Source organism: Thunnus albacares, chromosome 3 (assembly GCF_914725855.1).
Source record: "Thunnus albacares chromosome 3, fThuAlb1.1, whole genome shotgun sequence".
Lineage (NCBI taxonomy): Eukaryota > Metazoa > Chordata > Actinopteri > Scombriformes > Scombridae > Thunnus > Thunnus albacares.
Window position 1 is genome coordinate 493,783 of NC_058108.1, and position 20,156 is coordinate 513,938.

Sequence of the window (20,156 nt, forward strand, 5' to 3'; positions counted from 1 at the left end):
AAGTCGATATATACGGTGTATGTAAGCCTGCGTCCACGGCTGTAGATGGTTTTGTTTGTGTTAGCAGAAGTCCATTAATGCAGATAGTGATGTTAGTGTTAGTGGATTCCATTAGGAGAACATTATGTACCGGTAGTTTGAAGCTCAAGAGTGTCTTAGTGAGTGAAGCTGCTGGAGTGTGGATAATCACATCGCCTGCCTTTACAGTGCATGCTTGTGGAGAAAGGACGTGCAGCCTATTGTTCTAGCATCTCATCTCTCTCTCTTTCTCTCAGAGGGATAATACACATAATCTACACTTCTTCCTGTCTACTCTCCTCTCTTTCTGTCTGTGTTTTCATCTTCCCAAGTTCATCCCCTTTTTTTTACATTTCTCTTCCTTTCTCTCTCTGTCTCACTCTCTCCATCTTTTTATAGAGTTTCCTCCGTTTCTCTCTCTGTCTCTTATTCTCCGTCTCTCTCTCTCCACATGCTCTTAGGTCCACTACACAGCAACCTCTAAATTATTCACATCAGACCACTCTTTGCATCTTCTGTGCTGTTCCGCTCCATCCATCCAGAATTCTTCCTGTCTCACATGGTCGTCTCTGTACGTGTGTGTGTGTGTATGTATGTGTCTGCGTGTGTGCATGTAGGCGTGCTCAGTTGCGTGTGTGAATCTGTATGTGCTCTCGCTTATGTGTCTCTGCATCTATTTTTGATTTTTCTGCCTGCCTTGATGGAGGCTCGTATCCACTCTGCTCCAACCCTCGTCTTTATCCAAAACATAAGCACTTCTGCACAAACACACACACACACAAGCACACATGTATATACCATATATACTGTGTGTATGTATATATATATATATATATATTTATCCTTGATCTAAGACAGTGGGACTTTATGTAGTGATTAGCCTCTTTCTACTCCTCTGAGGAGTCATTGTGTTGTGGATGAATAAGAGGCCACCTGGGAGCAGCTAATAGCTCCTGATAGACTGTCAGTCCAAATGTCAGCCACAAAGTACACACACGTGTGCACCCGCAAATACACACACACACATTCACACACACACGCGGTCTTGTCAGTCATGTCTCCTTGTCTCCCCTGGCTCTGTAAAGACACAGCTCCAGTGACTGACTGACTGACTGTCTGACAGGAGGGATCCAGTGATAAGGTCAGCCAGCTTAATTACTGAGGATTAGAAGCAGGCTAATTGAAATCTTGGCTTCCAGTAAAAGGCTGTGATTGGCAATGGCTGAAATAATAATGAACTTGAGAGCGATTATATTCTTTAGGATCCCATGTACAGTCAGATACTGTATCATTCATGGTTTGGTTAAAGTTGAGTTTATGAAAGAGTCTTGGGCCTAAAAGATGAAGTTTAAGGACGATTCAGTTTTCTTACACCTTTGGGTTTATTGATGTAGTTTTGGTGTTTTCATTTCTTTTGGTTATGATAACCTGCAAACATCTGGGAACATGGTGACATTGATCAGCTGACTGCTTGTGTATCCAGCTCCATTGAACTTTACTGTAGCAGTGAGGTTGTAAAATAGCAAGCAGCTTTGTAGATAAAATCAAAAGTGAACTAAAGGTAGTTTACAACTAATCAGTGGTCACCTTTGTTTTGTATGGTTAACCTTCTCTGATCATCTGAATGACCTGCTGAACTTGTTTTTAGTGATATCAACGGTTCTCAGATCTCAAAAGCAATTAACTAGATATTGATGTTTGTGAAAACAAGAGAAATGATAGCAAACACAACAAAAATAAGCTCTAGATTGTAATAAACCAGAATCATCCTTGAATGATTCCTTACCATATAGATCTTACAGTATATATATTCCTCCTTATCATCAGATAATATATATGCATATATCTTACTATACTAAAATTGTACACAGTATCATAAACAGCTGTAAAATCTGTCTGATGATCAAGATTAGACTGAAAGTTTAATTAACATCTCTATCCCAGCTGACTGACCTTTATAATAGGCAGGTGTTGAGGAGGCTATTTCCCCTCCGCTGTACTAAGATCATCCTCTTCAGACGGCCTGAACTGTCACTCTCAAGTTGTCGGGTGAGGTTGCCCGTTATGAATCTAACAGATATGAGGTTTCCTTTCTCTCTGCTGCCATTCAGTCATTAAACGGTATTTTACTGTTGTCTACAGATCGCTCACCTGACTTCTGCACTTTGACCTTGATGCTGATTGAACTTCTACATCCTGTTGTTTGTTGTTGTCCATCAGTGTTTTGGTGTTTTGTGTGTTTTTGTCTGGCTGTAAACCAATCTCTCTATAAGGGACAATAAAGATACTTTGACAGAAAATGTAACAAAAGAATCACAGATCATAGTGAAGCAGTCAGGCAGGGCTGTTGTGTTGGATTCCAATACATTATACAGGTGTTGATTTTATTGTCCTGAGTCAGTCATGAATGACAGAAACAGGTTTACTTGCAGGTGGACATATTACACTCAGGGTTTGGGATACAGCAAGTATAAGTTCCCATGATTGTGAGTCCAGAGTTTCAGTCTTCCACATTTACAGATGACAAATCCAGCGAGCGTTGTGTGTGAATTTCATTTTGGACCTTGAATAAAGAAGACAGTGTTCGCACAGCAGTTCCCATGATTGTGAGACGGAGCTTTTCTATGAGCTGTGAAATTATCTGGATCACTCACAGTGGAAACACTGAAGTGGGAGAACGTCCAAATGAAACAGAGGGATGTGTGGAAGGTTCCGTCAACAAGGGAGTGTAGGGTTACGCATCTGCTCTGACCTCAGGGGGTTCTTCACTGTTCAGCAGCACGGTCGCACACACACACACACACACACACGCACGCACACACACACACACGCACACATGCACACACACACACACACACACACACACACACACACACACACACGCACACACACACAAACACACACAAACACACACACAAACACACACAAACACACACACACAAACACACACACACACACACACACACACGCACACACACACAAACACACACAAACACACACACACAAACACACACACACACACACACACACACGCACATGCACACGCACACACGCACACACAAACACACACACACTGGGAGCAGATCTGTCCCAAATACTCTTAGGTGTTCCTTACACCTGTCCCCATGCTGGACGATGGAGGGCTGCTTATGTGTGTATGTGCATTAGCTCATTCAATCAGCCCTTATATCACTTTACACCTTTAAAAAAAAGCTGTGATTTTGTACAAGAGTGCATGTGTGTGTGTGTATTTTCATCCAGTGATGCATATCTGCACGTGCAAGTTCCTTCACACCCACACGTTCACATCTGCAACTCTGTTCTTAGTGCAGACGTGTGAGTGGTTGTAGAAGACGAGGGGCAGAGAGAGAGATGCATGATCTTAAGGAGTAGCATTTCTAACTGTTCAGCGCTGTGTCCCACCCCAGGTAGATGAAATAGAATGCATTATTCCTGCCTACGAGGGGCTGGCTTTGAAGTAAGCGTTTGCATAATGAAAGCGGAGAGAATCGGGATTGTTATGCTGTATGGGTCCCTTGTGCTCTCTTTCCTTTTCTGTCTGTTTTTCTTTTACTCTCTCTCTTGTTCTCTCTCTTTTCCTTTCTGTCACTTTGTCTCACTCTATTCTTTTCTATTTTATTCCATTCACTTCTACTCTCTCCCTGTTTTTGTACTTTTGCCCTCCTGCGCCACCCACATAGCCACTCTTCTTCATACAAACACCTTCTCATCTTGTTCTCTTGGTTTATTATGTCCATGTTTCCATTTGTTGGCGTTGTGATTGATTGAAACCGGAGCTGTTAAAAGGCCACACGTGCACTCGCACAGCTAATGTCTCACGACTCGTTGACTACGGTTCGATGGGCTGCTACCAGAATTAGCATCTCCTTGGCGAGGTTCAGCGCTAGGATTTCCCGTTAATGAGGCTCTGTGTGGTTGAGAGGGATAAAGTCACAAGGGATTGTGGGTAAAATTTTAGGGGAGGGGGGGGAGGGGAGCAAAAATGAAAATAGAATGCTTTCTAGATCAAATACAGTGCAAACGTATGCAGGAAGACTGATTTGTCTTTTCCACTTTATCATGTGTGAGTCATGAATGTGAGTGTTTACCAAAGTGCAGCCTTGAACTAAGTTCAGAATTAGTTTCAGAAAGTGTTCTTCTCTGTACCTTTTAGATTCAGAGGCAGAATACAGTATCTGTTCAGTTTGACTGAGTTCAGGCGTCTTTGATCCGCTACCTCCTCGAAGCATTGTCCCCCCCCCCCCCCCCCCCCCTCTCTTAAATCTCCCACTTCAGTTGAATGAAGTTGGCCCACTGCCTTTGATTTCCTCTATCGCAGCGGAATGACTCTTCATGTTTGATTTAATTGCCTCAGATGTCTATGAATTCACATTTGAATTGCCTTCCCAAAAGGGTGCGAGTCCCAGTGGATCTGTCTTTATTGGACTCGCCTATTTGATTCATGCGATGGGTGAGCTTCCACAGAGCTCTGTGCAATAGACGGAGGTTGACAAAAAAAACTATTGCTGAACTGCTGCCGTTTCCCAGCAGAATAGAGAGTATTTGATTTTTCACTTGACTCTTATTCGTACAGCAGTTGCCTAAAGCTTCAGCAAAATAGTTTGTCAGGTGGAATGAAATGTTACTTATTCTATTTGACCTCACTATTGGATTCTTTAAAAGTCGTGCCTTAGGGCTCAAGGCTGATGTGAACCATGTTTTGACTCTAAATTGAATCTAAATTTTACCTTTAAAACTCTTTTCACAATGAATGAATGACAAAACCCACCTGCTGTCAGTTCAGTGATTCACCTGTGTTTCTTCATATATGAGAAATTATCTCTGTTATTGAATGCACACTGTCTGTTTTAGATTTCACAGGTAATAAACTCAAACACACAACTCCAATAAAACGCAGCCAAATTGTCAGAACAAGCAGAGGAAACCATGGAGCAGGAATGTTGAATGAACTGATGCTAGTTAGAGTTAACTACCTGCTGGTCTGTATGCAGGGAAGCTGCTGGTAGGTTTGGGTCTCAGGTGATGAAGAATCAGTGACTGGCTACCTGACAACATTCAAACTATAACAGTAAATGTGAGATCTGGTTGCAGCCGTGACGAGGTGATGTGGTTTATGTTTTAATGTGAAGGCTGACAGGACGTTCTCGTGCACACGGCTTTGTGTGAAAGTCCTCCTGAGGATGAAGCTGAACATTGTAATATTCCCATCAGGATATTATCCAGCTTTATCCTGTAGGGAAGGCAATTCTGTCTAATCCTAATACATGTGGACGTCCTGTTGGCTTATACAAAGAAGTGAAACACGGAGCTACTGAGTTAAAGATGTGAGTAATGTCTACCTCTGTTTGTATTTAATCCTCACAGAGGACCAGCTGCCCTCGGGGTTCCCCACCATAGATATGGGTCCCCAGCTGAAAGTGGTCGAGCGTTCTCGGACCGCCACCATGCTTTGTGCTGCTAGCGGCAACCCTGACCCGGAAATTACCTGGTTCAAGGATTTCTTGCCAGTCAACACATCCAATAACAACGGACGAATCAAGCAGCTCCGCTCAGGTAACCAATAAGTTTATCCTTCACTTCTTTTCTTTCTCCTTCAATCCTGGCTTTTATTTCCACCTTAAGATTTTCCCTCCTACTTTGCTTTTATCCCTCTTTCAATATCCACTCCCTCTTATCCCCCCTCTGTCCTTTACCCCTCCCCAACCCATTTTTTTATATTTCTGTTCCTACAAAGCTTCTGTTATTCTTGCCCTCGTTCACCCCTTCCTTATTTCTGTTCCACACCCCTCCTGCCATGGTTACTGGCTGTGTTTCTCAAATGCCCCTCTCTGCTGCTGCTGTGGTATGAGTTGACTGTGAATAGTTGCCAACCCTTCTAAACTCTTCAAGGCCTTTTAAAAGTGAACTCAGCGCCTCCCAACTTTCTCCGCTTTTCTCCCAAACTCTCTGAGGTCTTCCCGTGCAAATCACCATTACGAAGGGTTTAATTTCTCACTTGCTAAAAAAAAACATTATAAAATATTTCTAACAACACACATCAGTGCGCTACTTGTCTATTCATATCTCAACACATTTTTCTGCTGACAGAAGTTGAAAGGTAAACTCAGGTGATGGTGACATGCACTGAGAGAATGTCCTCTCTCTGATAGCTCACTGCTGTGACTAAACAAGAAAATAACCTTTTTTTTCCTTATTTTTTATAAAGTGTCTTGCGTGGGGGTGGAATGGACATTGAATCCACATTATCTGAGGGAAAACATGGACAGAAATTGTTAAATTCAAAGACAAATTACTTGGAAAAACACACAGAGAATAAATTCTGCTCCACTCTCTTTTTTTTTCTAAAGCCACAGTAGTGTAACTTGTCGTAGCTTCTCCCCTCCCTCTCTCAGTCTCTCTCTCAGTCCCTCTCTCAGTCCCTCTCTCAGTCTCTCTCTCAGTCCCTCTCTCAGTCCCTCTCTCAGTCCCTCTCTCAGTCCCTCTCTCAGTCTCTCTCTCAGTCCCTCTCTCAGTCTCTCTCTCAGTCCCTCTCTCAGTCCCTCTCTCAGTCTCTCTCTCAGTCTCTCTCTCAGTCCCTCTCTCAGTCCCTCTCTCAGTCCCTCTCTCAGTCTCTCTCTCAGTCTCTCTCTCAGTCCCTCTCTCAGTCCCTCTCTCAGTCTTTCTCTCAGTCCCTCTCTCAGTCTCTCTCTCAGTCCCTCTCTCAGTCCCTCTCTCAGTCCCTCTCTCAGTCTCTCTCTCAGTCTCTCTCTCAGTCCCTCTCTCAGTCCCTCTCTCAGTCTCTCTCTCAGTCTCTCTCTCAGTCTCTCTCTCAGTCTCTCTCTCAGTCTCTCTCTCAGTCTCTCTCTCAGTCCCTCTCTCAGTCCCTCTCTCAGTCTCTCTCTCAGTCTCTCTCTCAGTCCCTCTCTCAGTCTCTCTCTCAGTCTCTCTCTCAGTCCCTCTCTCAGTCCCTCTCTCAGTCCCTCTCTCAGTCTCTCTCTCAGTCTCTCTCTCAGTCTCTCTCTCAGTCCCTCTCTCAGTCTCTCTCTCAGTCCCTCTCTCAGTCCCTCTCTCAGTCCCTCTCTCAGTCTCTCTCTCAGTCTCTCTCTCAGTCTCTCTCTCAGTCCCTCTCTCAGTCTCTCTCTCAGTCTCTCTCTCAGTCCCTCTCTCAGCACCAACTCTGGACCCAAAACCCTTTTCTTGTGATTAGACACCCAACTCTCTGGCTTCTTTATGGAAAACAACCTTTTTGCTTCTATCCCAGTTTTGTTTTTTGTTGTTTTTTTAATTATCTGGCTCAACCCTCAACTTCCTGCTCAGACTTTAATCTTTATTTCACTAAAACAGAATTTGTTACAATGTTTAAGATGTAAAATATTTGGTATGTTAGTCTTTCTTTTTCAATGTGATGAATACAGAATAGTTGACTTTTACGATTCTTTCAAGCAAAAAGTTGTGTGTAGTAGATAATCAATATCTTTGACTCTTTTTTTGGAGTTCCAGTGCTTTTCAAGGTGTTTCTACAACTCCTCTGTGTAACCAATGGTCCCATTATAATACCATGTCTATGCTGTTTCTTTTCTCTTTGTATCTTTTTAACCACAGAGTCCTTTGGTAAGTGCTTCTGTTCAGAGGCCCACACCCTCACTGTCCACTCTTCTATATACTGTATTCACTAATGTTGCTACTGTTGCTGCTGCTGCTGCTGCTGCTCACCTTTACAATGTTGAGGTGTTATTAAAATGCATGGCATGCATTTTACTAACAGCCACACTGGTCACACACACACAGATTCAATGTACCAAAGATGCAACAAAGACAAGACACACAGCAATTTGACAATAAGCCTGCAGGCACCCATACATTGTCTTGGTTAAAGTAACATTTAAAGTAATATACAGCACACACACATGAACACACACATACACATAAACACTGACACGTATCTCTGTCACCCTAGATGTAGCTGGCCTCACCCTCACCTGTGCACCTGCAGCCTCTCCACACCCAAAGACTTATAATAACTTTCTCCTCACACTCACCTATTTACTTTTCCACTCCTTCACTTATTCAATTATTCTTCCCCTCACTCACTCACTCACTCTGTCATTCACTCACCCACTTACTCTCTTCTCCGCTCTGCTGTATAGAGTTACTGGTCAATAAGCCATCAACTGAAGATGGCTGTTAGGAAGGCCTCTAGTGGAGCCACTGGAAGGAAATCAATGGCTACCAGGCTTCAGGCTTCTAGACACTGTCTGTAGAGTACAGTGTAGTATTTATATCTAGATAACCTGGTTACTACTGCATACAAGCAGTGGACTGATGGAGGACAGTTGTAGTTTTTTATATCAGTATAACAGACAACAGACAAGTTTGGCAATTAAAGAAAAAAATCCACCTTTCAACACTCTTAAACTGTTATATTCATATTTTGGGGGAAATTTACAGTGAATTGTTGCCATTTGACCTTCACTTTAGTCAGATTTCCTTCATTTCCCACAATGCTGTTCAACCAATACTTGAGAATATGTCTTGGATATTTATACATATCTAATGTGTGTGTGTGATCTATAGCTAAGACAACAAAATCAGACATTTACCTCTTTAGACTTGAAAAGTCAATTAGTTGATTAACATCAAATTAATTAGCAACAATTTTGATAATTGAATAAATTCTGAACATTCTGTGTTTTCAGCTTCTTCAATGTGTGTTTTTTCTCTCATCTTTAGCCTTTAACCATGTCGGTTTTCTTACATTTTATCGGCCCATGATTAATTGATTAATCACGAAAATAATCTAGAGATTAATTAATAATGAAAATTACTCAACAGCTCTTACAGAAGACGTAACGTTCTGGCCTGTGTGGTTGCTACTGTTAGCAGATGGAAGTCTGAACAGTTTGACTTTTCCTTTGAGTCTGGGAGCTGAGACACCAACATGACATTTCCTACTGATGTTTGAGATTGAGAGAGATTGTTGAACATTTCTCTGCTATCAGACTCGCTCGTAGTCGCGCTGCAGACATTCTGACGTGATGTCACATCGTCTACCTTTTGCCAGTTATTGGGGAGTATTGGAGGGTGGATTTTTCCTGAAGGAACAGATGTACGTAATACATTTGCACAGCATTCTACTAGCAGGATTAGACCTGGTTTTGATCCACATGGGGGACAAGTGCAGGTTAAGACTCAGCATTAAGTGTACTTAGAATCCCAGATGAGTGCAGGGCAGACACTACCCTCCTCCTACAGCCACATCTGCCCCTGTTGCAAGTCAATGAAGTCAAATCAATGAGCCATCTCCTTATAGCTCTGTCACTGTCTGTCACTCTGTCTATCTACTATCTGTCTTTCTCTTCTCAGGCTTTATTTATTCTGTCTTTTTCTTTTTTGCCTCTCTTCCTCTCGCTCTCTAAGAATCTATATTTTGAGTCTTTCTCTCTAATTTGATTCTTCTCCTTTACAAGTTACTCCCCCAGTTCCCTTCTTTCAGTATCCCTCCCTGCCTTATCCCCTTTTCCCCCTTCTGTGGTATACTAACATTTTCTTCTTCTTCTCCTTCTCTAATCTCGTGCATTCATTGCCCACTCAGGTGGCACGCCCATACGAGGTAAGACTGCTGGGAGGACCAACATGACACAGTGGCCTGATTCCATTCCAGCCCCCCGGTTCCTACTTGTCTCGTAGATCTGAAAAACAGCTCTGGATGGGTTAATCAATATGGCTTCAGTCCAAGACTGGAGACTCATGCCGTATTGGTGAAACTCATCCAGCTGCCTCAGATCTGCAGTAGGTGCGAGGGGGGGGGGGGGGGGGGGATTGGAATTGAGCAAGCAATTCATTATACTATGACTTTTAATCACCTCCCCTCTTCTCGTCTTTCATCCTCTCTGCATCCTTTCATTTTTCCATCTCAGCCTCAACGTTCAGTCTATAATACAGAACCCATCGCCTCCCTCCTCTCCATGTTGTGATCTCTCTTCTGTCGCCATCACTTTAACATCATGTAGCTTTGTTTTCAGTCTAAAGCATGATGTGTTTCTAGCTCGGGTTTATTTCTTTCTTGCTTAGTTTGAGGTGATAAAGCATTCTCTCACTTTTACCTCTGTTTGTTTGCTTCTTTAAGTTTTTTGTGACCTGATTTTCTTTCATTTTTTCTCTTTTTTTTTTTTCTTGTTTTTTTTTTGGGTCTTGACCTGAGCTCGACCCGCCTCTCCTTCTACCTTGTCTATATTTGCCCAATCAAACGTCCCAGTTTTGTTTTCCCTCCCAGCTGTTATTCGCTCAGCCTGAAAAGTCCAGATGGCGACGACTCAGACACACTTGCAGACATTAGTGTGCTCACACACAAACGTGCACATGCACGCACACACACACACACATTTCCTCATGACTTTTTTACCATTACTTTCTCTTTTCTCTCTCATTACTGATAAAAAGCCCCAAACAACCACTTTTTTGATAAAGTTTTTATGGGCGCTTTTTTGCCTTACCACACCATCTTTAAAGAACCTCTGGTTGACTTTTTTGACAGTTTTTCTACTTTCAGGGAGCGAGAAAGCGTCGGTCCCTTCCCAAGGCTTTGCGTATGTCGTTCTTTTTTTTTTTATCTGTTGGCCTTGATGGAGGTCAGTTGATGTCTTTACCTCCTTATTGGGTGTGTTTTTAATGACATCACACTCCTGATCCCACTGGTGGATCTGAAAAAGGTTGGGGATATCTTATTGCCGTGGCGACAGCTTTGTCACGTTTTCTCCTTGCAAAGTGAAACATGATTTGCTCCCTAATATAACTGCATCTCAATTTACAGCAAAGAGTTTTCAAAATACTGGATTTGTGACTGGATGTCTCAACATTTTGGCTGCTTGGTTTATTTGTTTCTGCCTTTGCATGAAGAACATTCTCCGTTTTTGTAGACTTTGTATCAGTGCATTTTTTTTGTTTTTGTTTTTGTTTTCCTCTCATTTCTTAATCAGGAAGCTGAGCCTTGTTTTGGGCAGATTTTTGCTGACACTGGTAGAAACGTGTTAATGTCTCCTTATTGATTTGGCTTTTTTTTTAGTACCTCAGAGTTCAGTTTTTGCTGAAAAAGCCCTCAGACTCATTTACCCTTAATGCAGCTCTTACCATTTCTATGTTAATAAATAATGCACTATACCCAGTTATCTGACATCTTTTGTTTGATCACTCTCTCTTCTATCTTTCTGTGTGACTCTCTCTCCTCCTCTCTCTTTTTTCTGCTCCTCCTCTCCATCCCTCCATCCATCCAGGTGCGCTCCAGATAGAGATGAGTGAAGAGTCAGACCAGGGGAAGTATGAGTGTGTTGCCACCAACAGCGATGGGACACGCTATTCCACCCCGGCTAATCTATATGTCAGAGGTAAGAGAGGGGGATAAAAACCAAAGAGCCAGGGGAGCACTTACATTTAAAGGTATACTACTATTCAAAGTTGCCCCCCCCCCCAACCCTAAGAGACTCCTAAGAGAGAGAGAGCAGCGGTGGTCGAGCGAGCTAGAGAGTGACTGAAGAGAGTGAGTGGCACCGGCAAGAAGGAAGCCATGATCAGAGTAATAAAACGTTTAGTTTCTGATTGTTCTAAAGCACAAATAAACACGCCTCCTCTCTGCTCTGCATGTGTGTGTCAGTCAAACAGTCAAACAGACACACAGCAGAGGAAAGAAACTGAGAAGCAGGAAAACACCGAGTCGACTAAAAGTACAGAGAGATCCCAACCTCACAGCCCAAAGGTTGACAAACTTTCACAAAATAATAACTTACAGGCAGAAGGTGTAGCGTCTTCAGATAAATACACCACCACACACTTCTAGTGGTTCATAATTAATGATTGACAGGGATTCTTTTTGTTTGGGTGAAATCCTGCATAGTGTACCTTTAAGGATCACATTGGAAATGGATGTGCAGATATCGGGACGTCTATTCCAAGAAGATACATAAGGTTTTTACATCTTCTGTTAGGAATGTGTGTCCATCATATTAATGTGATCATGCTATTAAACCTGCTGTGTTATATAATTCTTTGCTGTAGAGCCGTAAAACAGGACGGTTTGAAAAATGAGAGCTTCTTTACATCAGTTAAGGCAGCGCTGAATGTTTCACTCAGGCTATTAATCTCTCTGCCCTCACTTCTTAGCCTTTAGACCCCAGAGAAAAACCAAATCATTGTCTGCTTAAGACTTGTGTTTCTCCCCAAATCTGACAGGCATCTCACCTCCTCAGGCTCTGTCTCTTACACACACACATACACACACACATACACATACGCACCGAATGTTTAAATCTTGGAGACATTTTTATTCCCGGGGCCTTTTGCTCTGTTGTCTGCCCACCTCCCCCCCCCCATCCCCTCTTCCCCTCCTCCTCAAAAAAGGCTTTAAACAGTGTAGCATGCTTTTCTGACTCCAACAAGGCTCCAGGGGATATGTAACAAACACACACACACACACACACAACTGGATGCTCACATATAAACACACATCTATGTCATACACTAAAAAAATATATATAAACACATGTGCACGTACGTACACACACACAGATGGGCAGACGTACAGCCCAGAGTCAGTGATGTGCGTCTAACAGTGCTTGCAGGGCCAGTAAAATCTTGCGGTGCTGCTCAGTGAGTGTTTGACAGGCGGTCTATGGAGACAGCCAGCAGTGGAGCCTTAAACAGGAAGGCTTTCACCAACACACCGGCCGTCTGTGGCTTCTGGGTTGTTGTTTTCTCTCCTTGTTTCTTTCTCTTTCTTCTTTTTTCTTTTAAAGCTTTTCTTCTGTTTGTTGCCACCTTGCCATGCTCTTTTGTCTAACTTGTTTTCTCTCCCTGTCTCCTGTCTCTTCTCTGATATTTTCCATTTTCCTCTCTTTTTTCTCCTCCTCCTCCTCCTCCTGCCGCGCTCTGTCCCACCTCCCTCTGCAGAGCTGAGAGAAGGTTGGTACAGTAACGACTGTGTGGCTGTTTTGAGTCTCTCTCGAGTATTTCATTTCTTCCATTAAACTGCCATTTGTGTTTGTGTGTCTGGGTTGTTTTATGTGCTGCACTGAAGGTTTAAACCTGCCTGTACAGTTTACTCCTTTGAGATATACTGTACCCTGTGTTCTTTTTATCTCTTTTTTTTTTTTCCCTGTGAGTGCATGTGTGTTTGCTGTGAGGTTTTTTTTGGGTGTGTGTCTGTGTGTGTGAGTATCTTTTGTGTTTCAGTTCATAAAATATTTAATAGAGCACACCTATAAACACCATGAATAAAACATTTTGATATCACATGCGCCCTAGTGGTGATGTACCAGACTGTCTGAATGCTTGCAGTCTTCTCTGTATGCCATAAAACTTCATCTGAGAGCACATGGCACAACCAAAAAATATATCATCCTACAGTGTCTATACCCTGATTGTTATCCACTGTGCTGCACTTTATGAAACAACACATTCATGAATTTCTAATGGTCCCTGTCCTCCCGCCTTCCTGCTTTTATTGCTCTCTGGTCCAGTACGTCGCGTCCCCCCTCGCTTCTCCATACCCCCAGCAGACAGTGAGATCATGCCGGGGGGGAACGTCAACATCACCTGTGTGGCGGTGGGCTCTCCTATGCCGTACGTGAAGTGGATGCTGGGAGCCGAAGATCTGACGCCCGAGGATGACATGCCCATCGGTCGCAATGTCCTCGAACTGACCGACGTGCGCCAGTCCAACAATTACACTTGTGTCGCCATGTCAACGCTTGGTGTGATTGAGGCGGTGGCGCAGATCATCGTGAAAGGTGAGTTTGACCTCGCCTCTAGTCAGACTCTGGTTCTCTTTGTGAACTGACACACATCCATACAGAGTCAGACCTGTAAGTTACTTTACCAGTGAGGAAAGTGACGTCCACCACATGGAGTCAAATAATTATAGATAACAATTAAATATAATCCTTGAAATAAGAATGAAAGAATATTTAGTTTCTTACATATGTTAAAAAAAGAATAAAATGTCCTACTGACAGCCAGTAGTAGTATTTATATAAACCACATGAAGAGTTTAGTTTTGAAGTCGTCTCTCTTGGAAAACTGGATTTTTTCTTGATTTCACCTTTTGACGGTGGTTTTCTGTCCTCAGCTTCATATTTAGCAAAGCATTGTTTTTTTCTGTTTTCTGGTCATTTTCTATGTTAACCTGTTTAATAAGCAATTGGTCTATTCAGTTTAAATTTATTGGTATACATAGTTTATAATTTGGATTAATAAAGGGCAGATGATGGTGTGAATCTGAGTCATCATCATATTATTGTTTCTCCTTCAGCTCTTCCGAAGGCTCCTGGCACCCCTGTGGTGACGGAGAGAACTGCAACAAGCATCACTCTCACCTGGGACTCTGGGAACCCCGAACCTGTCTCCTACTATATCATACAGGTGAGTGACAGACTCACAAGCACACATTTAGTACCAGTGTAACCACACGGGCACGCAGGTTTCTGAGATACAGAACATAAGACGGCTAAAGCTGCGCTGGATTTTTATATAAACATAAAATCTTATGAAGAGCCTAAATCAGTAAGTAGGGCTGCAAAAGAAAAGGACTTCCTGTCTCTCTTGATAGCAATAAACTCACCAAATTGCTTAAATGAAATCTGGTGTCTTCTGAGTTCTCTCTGAAACACAAGCTGCTTTAACAGCAGTGACTGAATGCTCCATTCACAGAACACAGGAAGCTTACATTAGATATGTGGTGTATATTTTGGTGTAAATCATGGTTATTTTTCTGTGTGCCAGTGTGTATAGAGCTGCTATAGAGCTGCTTCTCTACAGAGTTGACTAATGCAGCCTTAAATCTGTACATTCTTCCTCTCTTGCTTCCTCCAGCACCGTGCCAAAGGCTCTGAGGACCCCTATAAAGAGATTGATGGCATCGCCACGACGCGCTACAGCGTGGGCGGCCTCAGCCCTTACTCCCACTATGACTTCCGGGTGGCAGCTGTTAACACCATTGGCCAGGGCCCCTCCAGCGAGGTGGTTGAGGCTCGCACGGCCGAGCAGGCCCCCTCCTCACCCCCCCGACAGGTCAGGCTGAAGCCTTGAAGGGTTGAGCCAAGTTATAAAAAGGTTTTACAGTGAATTTATATCTTTTATGTAGGCCTGAAAGGAAAAATGGGGTATTAAAGGATGCTTGACGTTGACGTTAATTGTTGTGATAGTTCTTTTAAAATACCTTTACCTGAACCTTGATCCTTCTACAAGATGATTCATGTTACTCTGACATAGCAGAGTGTTTTCAAAAACTAGTCTCCAAGTTGCTGCTAGTTCTCAATGAAGTAAATCTACTTTCCTCAAGCCCAGATTCATCAAAGCTTACTCCAGTGAAATTACATCCAATCTTATCTCAGTGCATCATAAGTTCTACGTGTCTGCCCTGCAGGTCAGAGGTCGTATGCTGAGCACCACGACAGCAATCATCCACTGGGACGAGCCGGAGGAACCTAACGGACAGGTTGTGGGCTACAGAGTCTACTACACCTCAGACAACACGCTGCCAGTCAACCAGGTTTGTACCTGCATGGTTTTGCTTAATCTGCTTTTTATTGATCACAGGTGACTGATAACTAATGAGATGACTAATGAGTGTGCGTCTGTGTGTCTACATGCATTCATGCATTGCGTTGTGTATTTGTGTTGTGCAGTGGGAGAAGCAGATGGTGCGCAGCGCCAACTTCATCACCATCCAGGGTTTGACTCCCAACAAGACTTATTATATCAGAGTGTTGGCCTTCACCTCCGTAGGAGACGGTCCTCTGTCCCAGGACCTGCAGATCATAGCCAAGACTGGAGGTAAGACACAGCAGGTGAAGGAAGGATGTCAGCTTCTGGAAAGCAAATATCTTACCTTGTTCTGACTTATCCTGTTCGTCCTCAACTCTGTAGTTCCATCCCAACCTTCAGAATTTAAGGGTGAGGCCAAGTCTGAGACCAGTATCCTGTTGTCCTGGGTGGCCCCACCCCAGGGCGGCCCCGACAACCAGATCACAGGATATGAGCTGGTTTACCGACGAGCTGACGAAACAGAGGAGGTAAGAATGAAAGAAGGGACAGAAGGCGAGAGCTGAGAGGATTCACTCAGATACAGATTAATATCAGCAGCCAAACTTTATCCATAAACTTTTTTCATAATGTCATGCAGGAAACTGTAGTCTGAGCTTTTTATGTGCCTTCTCACATGTTGTCTTCATGTCCCCTCAGAAGAAAGTGAGCTTTGAGCCGACCACTTCCTACCTGTTGAAGAACCTGAAGCCTTTCTCCACCTACACCTTCCAGCTGGCTGCCAGGAGCAAACATGGAATTGGTGCATATACCAACGAAGTGTCCATCGACACGCCACAGACGCGTAGGTCCAACTGCACGCACTGCTGCGTATGAATGTGTGTGTGTGTGTGCGTGAATGTGTGCGCATTTGCGAAAGAGAGAGCGAGAGAGAAACGGGTTTCAGTTTGGACAATGCAAAAATGAGAATAGACACAAAAACAGTAAAACAACAGTATTTGATAACATTTGTCTTTTTTGCATTGTCACAAAGGGGCCGTCATTAATTCAGACTTTAAATGACCTCAGATTGGATATTTCAACACCAAATAACTAAACTGTGATTTCCATGATTGGCAGCAAACTAAAAATATTGCAGTTGTTGTTCTATCAATCTGAGGTCTGTAAGAGATTCAATAAGAACAAGGTAAGAAGGCAGAGGTTTATAGGTAGAGGTGAGAACTCCATCATGGATCAAGCGCTCAGGCTTGGCTAGGCTGTAAGGACAAGTAAGTTATGGGCAGGTATGTTTGTGTGTTTAAGCTCTAGTCAGTGTTTTTGTGTTGCATCTCTTTTAAGTCATTCACTCGTTTTCATGAATCAAACATTTCTATCAAACAGACGTTGACACCCATCATTCAGTATCTTTGTTCAGTCATCTTGCTCTATAGTCAGAGGGTCATTCTTTTGAAGAGCTTCTGTTCTCCAGTGTTTTGTTTTCATTTTATGTTTCTTTGTCTTTTGTTCTCTGTCTCTCGTCTGCTCAATCTCATCCCCATTCCTCCACGGCAAACCTCACTTCCTCACCTCTCCACCCACCAATAACAACTCGCACACATGACCAAATTACATTTACCCAAACAATCCCTACTGTACTTCCTCAAAACTGGCCGATCAGTTCCTTCAGCACCTCCCCAGGACATCACGTGCACCAGTCCCAGTTCTACCAGCATCCTGGTAAGTTGGGCACCACCTCCTCTGGAGTTTCAGAACGGCATCATTACAGGATACTCCATCCAGTACTCCACCACCGAGGGCAACAAAACGTCCAAAAGAATTGATGGAATTCATCCGGAAAGCTCTCCGTATCTCTTGGAAAACCTAGAGAAATGGACTGAGTATGGCATAACGGTCCGGGCGCAGACGGAAGCCGGAGACGGACCGGAAAGTTTACAGCTGCTTATCCGCACTGAGGAAGATGGTATGTTCCCAAACAAACCTCAATGCCTGTCTTAGGATGATCCGCCCCACTAACAATGCCCACCTCCTATCTCACTAACATACTACTAATGAGCTCAAAGCACCCTAAACTCACAGAGAGTTTCTTCCACTGGCCAGTAAAGGCATTTTGTCTATCCTTGAGCTGCAAGCTAAACGGATGAAGCATTTAAGAGCCGCTGTCAAACCCTCCAGTTTTGAAAACCTCTCCTTTGTTCCTTCAAAACCACCAGAACCGGAAAACTCCTCCTGCTATTCCCTCACCGCTGCTTTCTCTTGTCAACACAACCCCTTTTTTCTCCAGCAGCCGTTTTATCCACTTTTTTACCAGCCTCTTTTTTTCCGCATTTTTCCCTTTCTTCTTAAATCCCCTATTTTTTTGGGATAAGGGATGGTTGGGATTTCCCTGTCTTAGAATAACAGTATCCCTCACTAACAATACCAAGACAAACCCTCTGGCTGTAGCTGTACCTCAGCCTTTCCTCACCTCGGCCTTCCACCTCCTCTCCACCTCCCAGACAACTATCTGAATATCTTTAAGACAACTTCTATCACTGTAATTTGTTGTGTCTAGATCGATATGTGATATATTAATACTTTATATTCTATTCTCCCGCTGAGAACTCCAGCTGAGTGCTTATGTGTGGGTCAGTCAGATAGCAAGAGGTGGCTGGAGGTTTTTTTATTTTTTCTTTTCTTTTTGGGAGAAGTGTAGTTCTTGGCAGCACCAGAGAGGTTTTTCTTGATAACAGTATTTTCTTTTTGACTGCCTGCCACTGTTTATCAGCCCCTGGCAACAAATCCTTTTCTATCTGCCATTCTTATCTTTCTCTACATTTGCTTCTTATCCTCCACTGCTTTTTTCCTCCATGTTTTTCCTCAAGCACTCTCATTTTTTACTATTTTGACTTTTTTCCCAGACATCAGAGAAGTTTTAGATTTTTTGGAGAGTTGTATTTTTACATTTTTCAACTTTTGAGTAGTTTTTTATCTGCCCCTGAAACTTATCAATTTTTTATTGAAAAAAAATAATAAATAAACTTAATAAACTTTCACTTAAAGTGAAGGCCTTGACTTGAGAGGTTTGAGTGCCCATCATCTGTGACCCTTGACCTCTATCCCAAAATGCATTTTTAGTTCCAAGCGGTCCTCCGCGAGGGGTGGAGGCGGAGACTGTGAACGCCTCGGCCATTAGGGTGAAATGGCGAGCACCGGCACCCGAACGGCAGCACGGTCAGATCCGAGGCTACCAAGTCCACTATGTGAGGATGAACTACGGCGAGCCTCAGGGTCAACCCTTCATCAAGGACATCCTCATAGAGGACTCACAGGTAACAACACCACACCTGATGATCAATAAAACCACAAGCAACGTTTTATAAAACACTTTGAATCAGTTTCAATACAAATAAAGGCCCCATCTATCTAAACCTGTCTGTTACCTCTGATGATAAAAGATGGATCATACTAGTGAAGCTTTTCAAATCACAACCAAAATATTAACAATTGTGTGTTTGTCTCCTTTTTCTCTTTACCGTTCCATCGTTCAGTGGGAATATGATGATTCGACTGAATATGTGAGTAGACCTGTCTTTAAGCTGTTTATTTAATAATAATAATAATAATAATAATAATAACAAAGCATGGAGAGTAGATGAGTCATATTTATGAGATTGTAGCTTTAAAATCTCCCAGGACCTCAGTGAGGGCTTAAAACCCAGCAGGAGGTGCTTTTTTCATCTCTGCATAGTGCGTTCTCCAGGATTTTTAATAAAAGACCCTGAAAAACACACCGATAACTGATGATATGAGTTATTTGTAGGTATTGATAAAATACTGTGATTATTTATGCTTTCCACAGTCCAGGAAATGAAGGAAATATTATGCTGTGTTTAGATGATGAACCACATTTTGAACTTTAATGAGATCATTTGATGTAGTTTGATTTACACGTCCCAGAGCAGGAGCCAGGTGAACAATGAAAGAAGAAAAAAATAACTTTAAAATGATTTTTTCTGAGAAAATGACTGTAAGTGTAGAAAAACCTGAGTAAGAATGTGTAGTTGAAGAGTCCCAGATCAGTGGAGCTGCTCCTTTATGACTGCTCCCAGACTTTTTGATGAAACTAAAGCCTTACTCATTGCCTTAAGGGCACATAGACAGTAGTTGCCTTTGCAGAGCTTTGCAGTTGACCATGCTTTGTGTTTTTCTGCAGGAGGTAGTTCTTGGAGATCTGAAGGCAGACACTTCCTACTCTGTATCAGTAGGGGCTTACACCGCCAAGGGCGATGGTGCTCGTAGCAAAGCTGTTTCTGTCTGCACCGCCCTACCGTGTAAGTAAAAAGACATCCGTTAATAGAAACATACAGAAAAACAACATAGGACTACAATAACACACACACACACACTCACATAAGCAGTAATGATCTTTGAGACTACTAGCGTCACTAATGATCATTAGAGGCTATTAAATCACTGAAGTGCTTTATGTCTCACTCTGCCACACCTTGCTATGCCAGTTAGAAGCCAGTCACTTGCTGCCATATTAATCATATTTTGCAGTTTTGCTTGAGGTTATGAATAATGTGCTTTGCAATTATCTTCTAATTATCATTTTCTTTTCACCTCTC

At 42.8% G+C, this 20,156-nt stretch overlaps 1 protein-coding gene across 5 annotated transcripts in view; it reads left to right on the plus strand.

The window, feature by feature from the left end:
- ptprdb (protein tyrosine phosphatase receptor type Db) overlaps positions 1-20,156 on the plus strand; it is a 151,325-nt gene that overhangs the window by 104,104 nt on the left and 27,065 nt on the right. For 2 of the 5 annotated variants that reach the window (XM_044345560.1, XM_044345562.1), the window contains 16 exons: positions 5,404-5,592; positions 7,621-7,629; positions 9,611-9,628; positions 11,289-11,399; positions 12,958-12,969; positions 13,527-13,796; positions 14,318-14,427; positions 14,878-15,075; positions 15,431-15,556; positions 15,693-15,840; positions 15,934-16,079; positions 16,249-16,393; positions 17,207-17,509; positions 18,664-18,857; positions 19,077-19,103; positions 19,742-19,859. In XM_044345560.1, coding sequence (XP_044201495.1) covers positions 5,404-5,592; positions 7,621-7,629; positions 9,611-9,628; positions 11,289-11,399; positions 12,958-12,969; positions 13,527-13,796; positions 14,318-14,427; positions 14,878-15,075; positions 15,431-15,556; positions 15,693-15,840; positions 15,934-16,079; positions 16,249-16,393; positions 17,207-17,509; positions 18,664-18,857; positions 19,077-19,103; positions 19,742-19,859 — 2,124 coding nt within the window. The remainder of the gene's footprint in view (positions 1-5,403; positions 5,593-7,620; positions 7,630-9,610; positions 9,629-11,288; positions 11,400-12,957; positions 12,970-13,526; positions 13,797-14,317; positions 14,428-14,877; positions 15,076-15,430; positions 15,557-15,692; positions 15,841-15,933; positions 16,080-16,248; positions 16,394-17,206; positions 17,510-18,663; positions 18,858-19,076; positions 19,104-19,741; positions 19,860-20,156) is intronic. The other 3 variants (XM_044345563.1, XM_044345565.1, XM_044345566.1) reach the window with 2 other exon arrangements.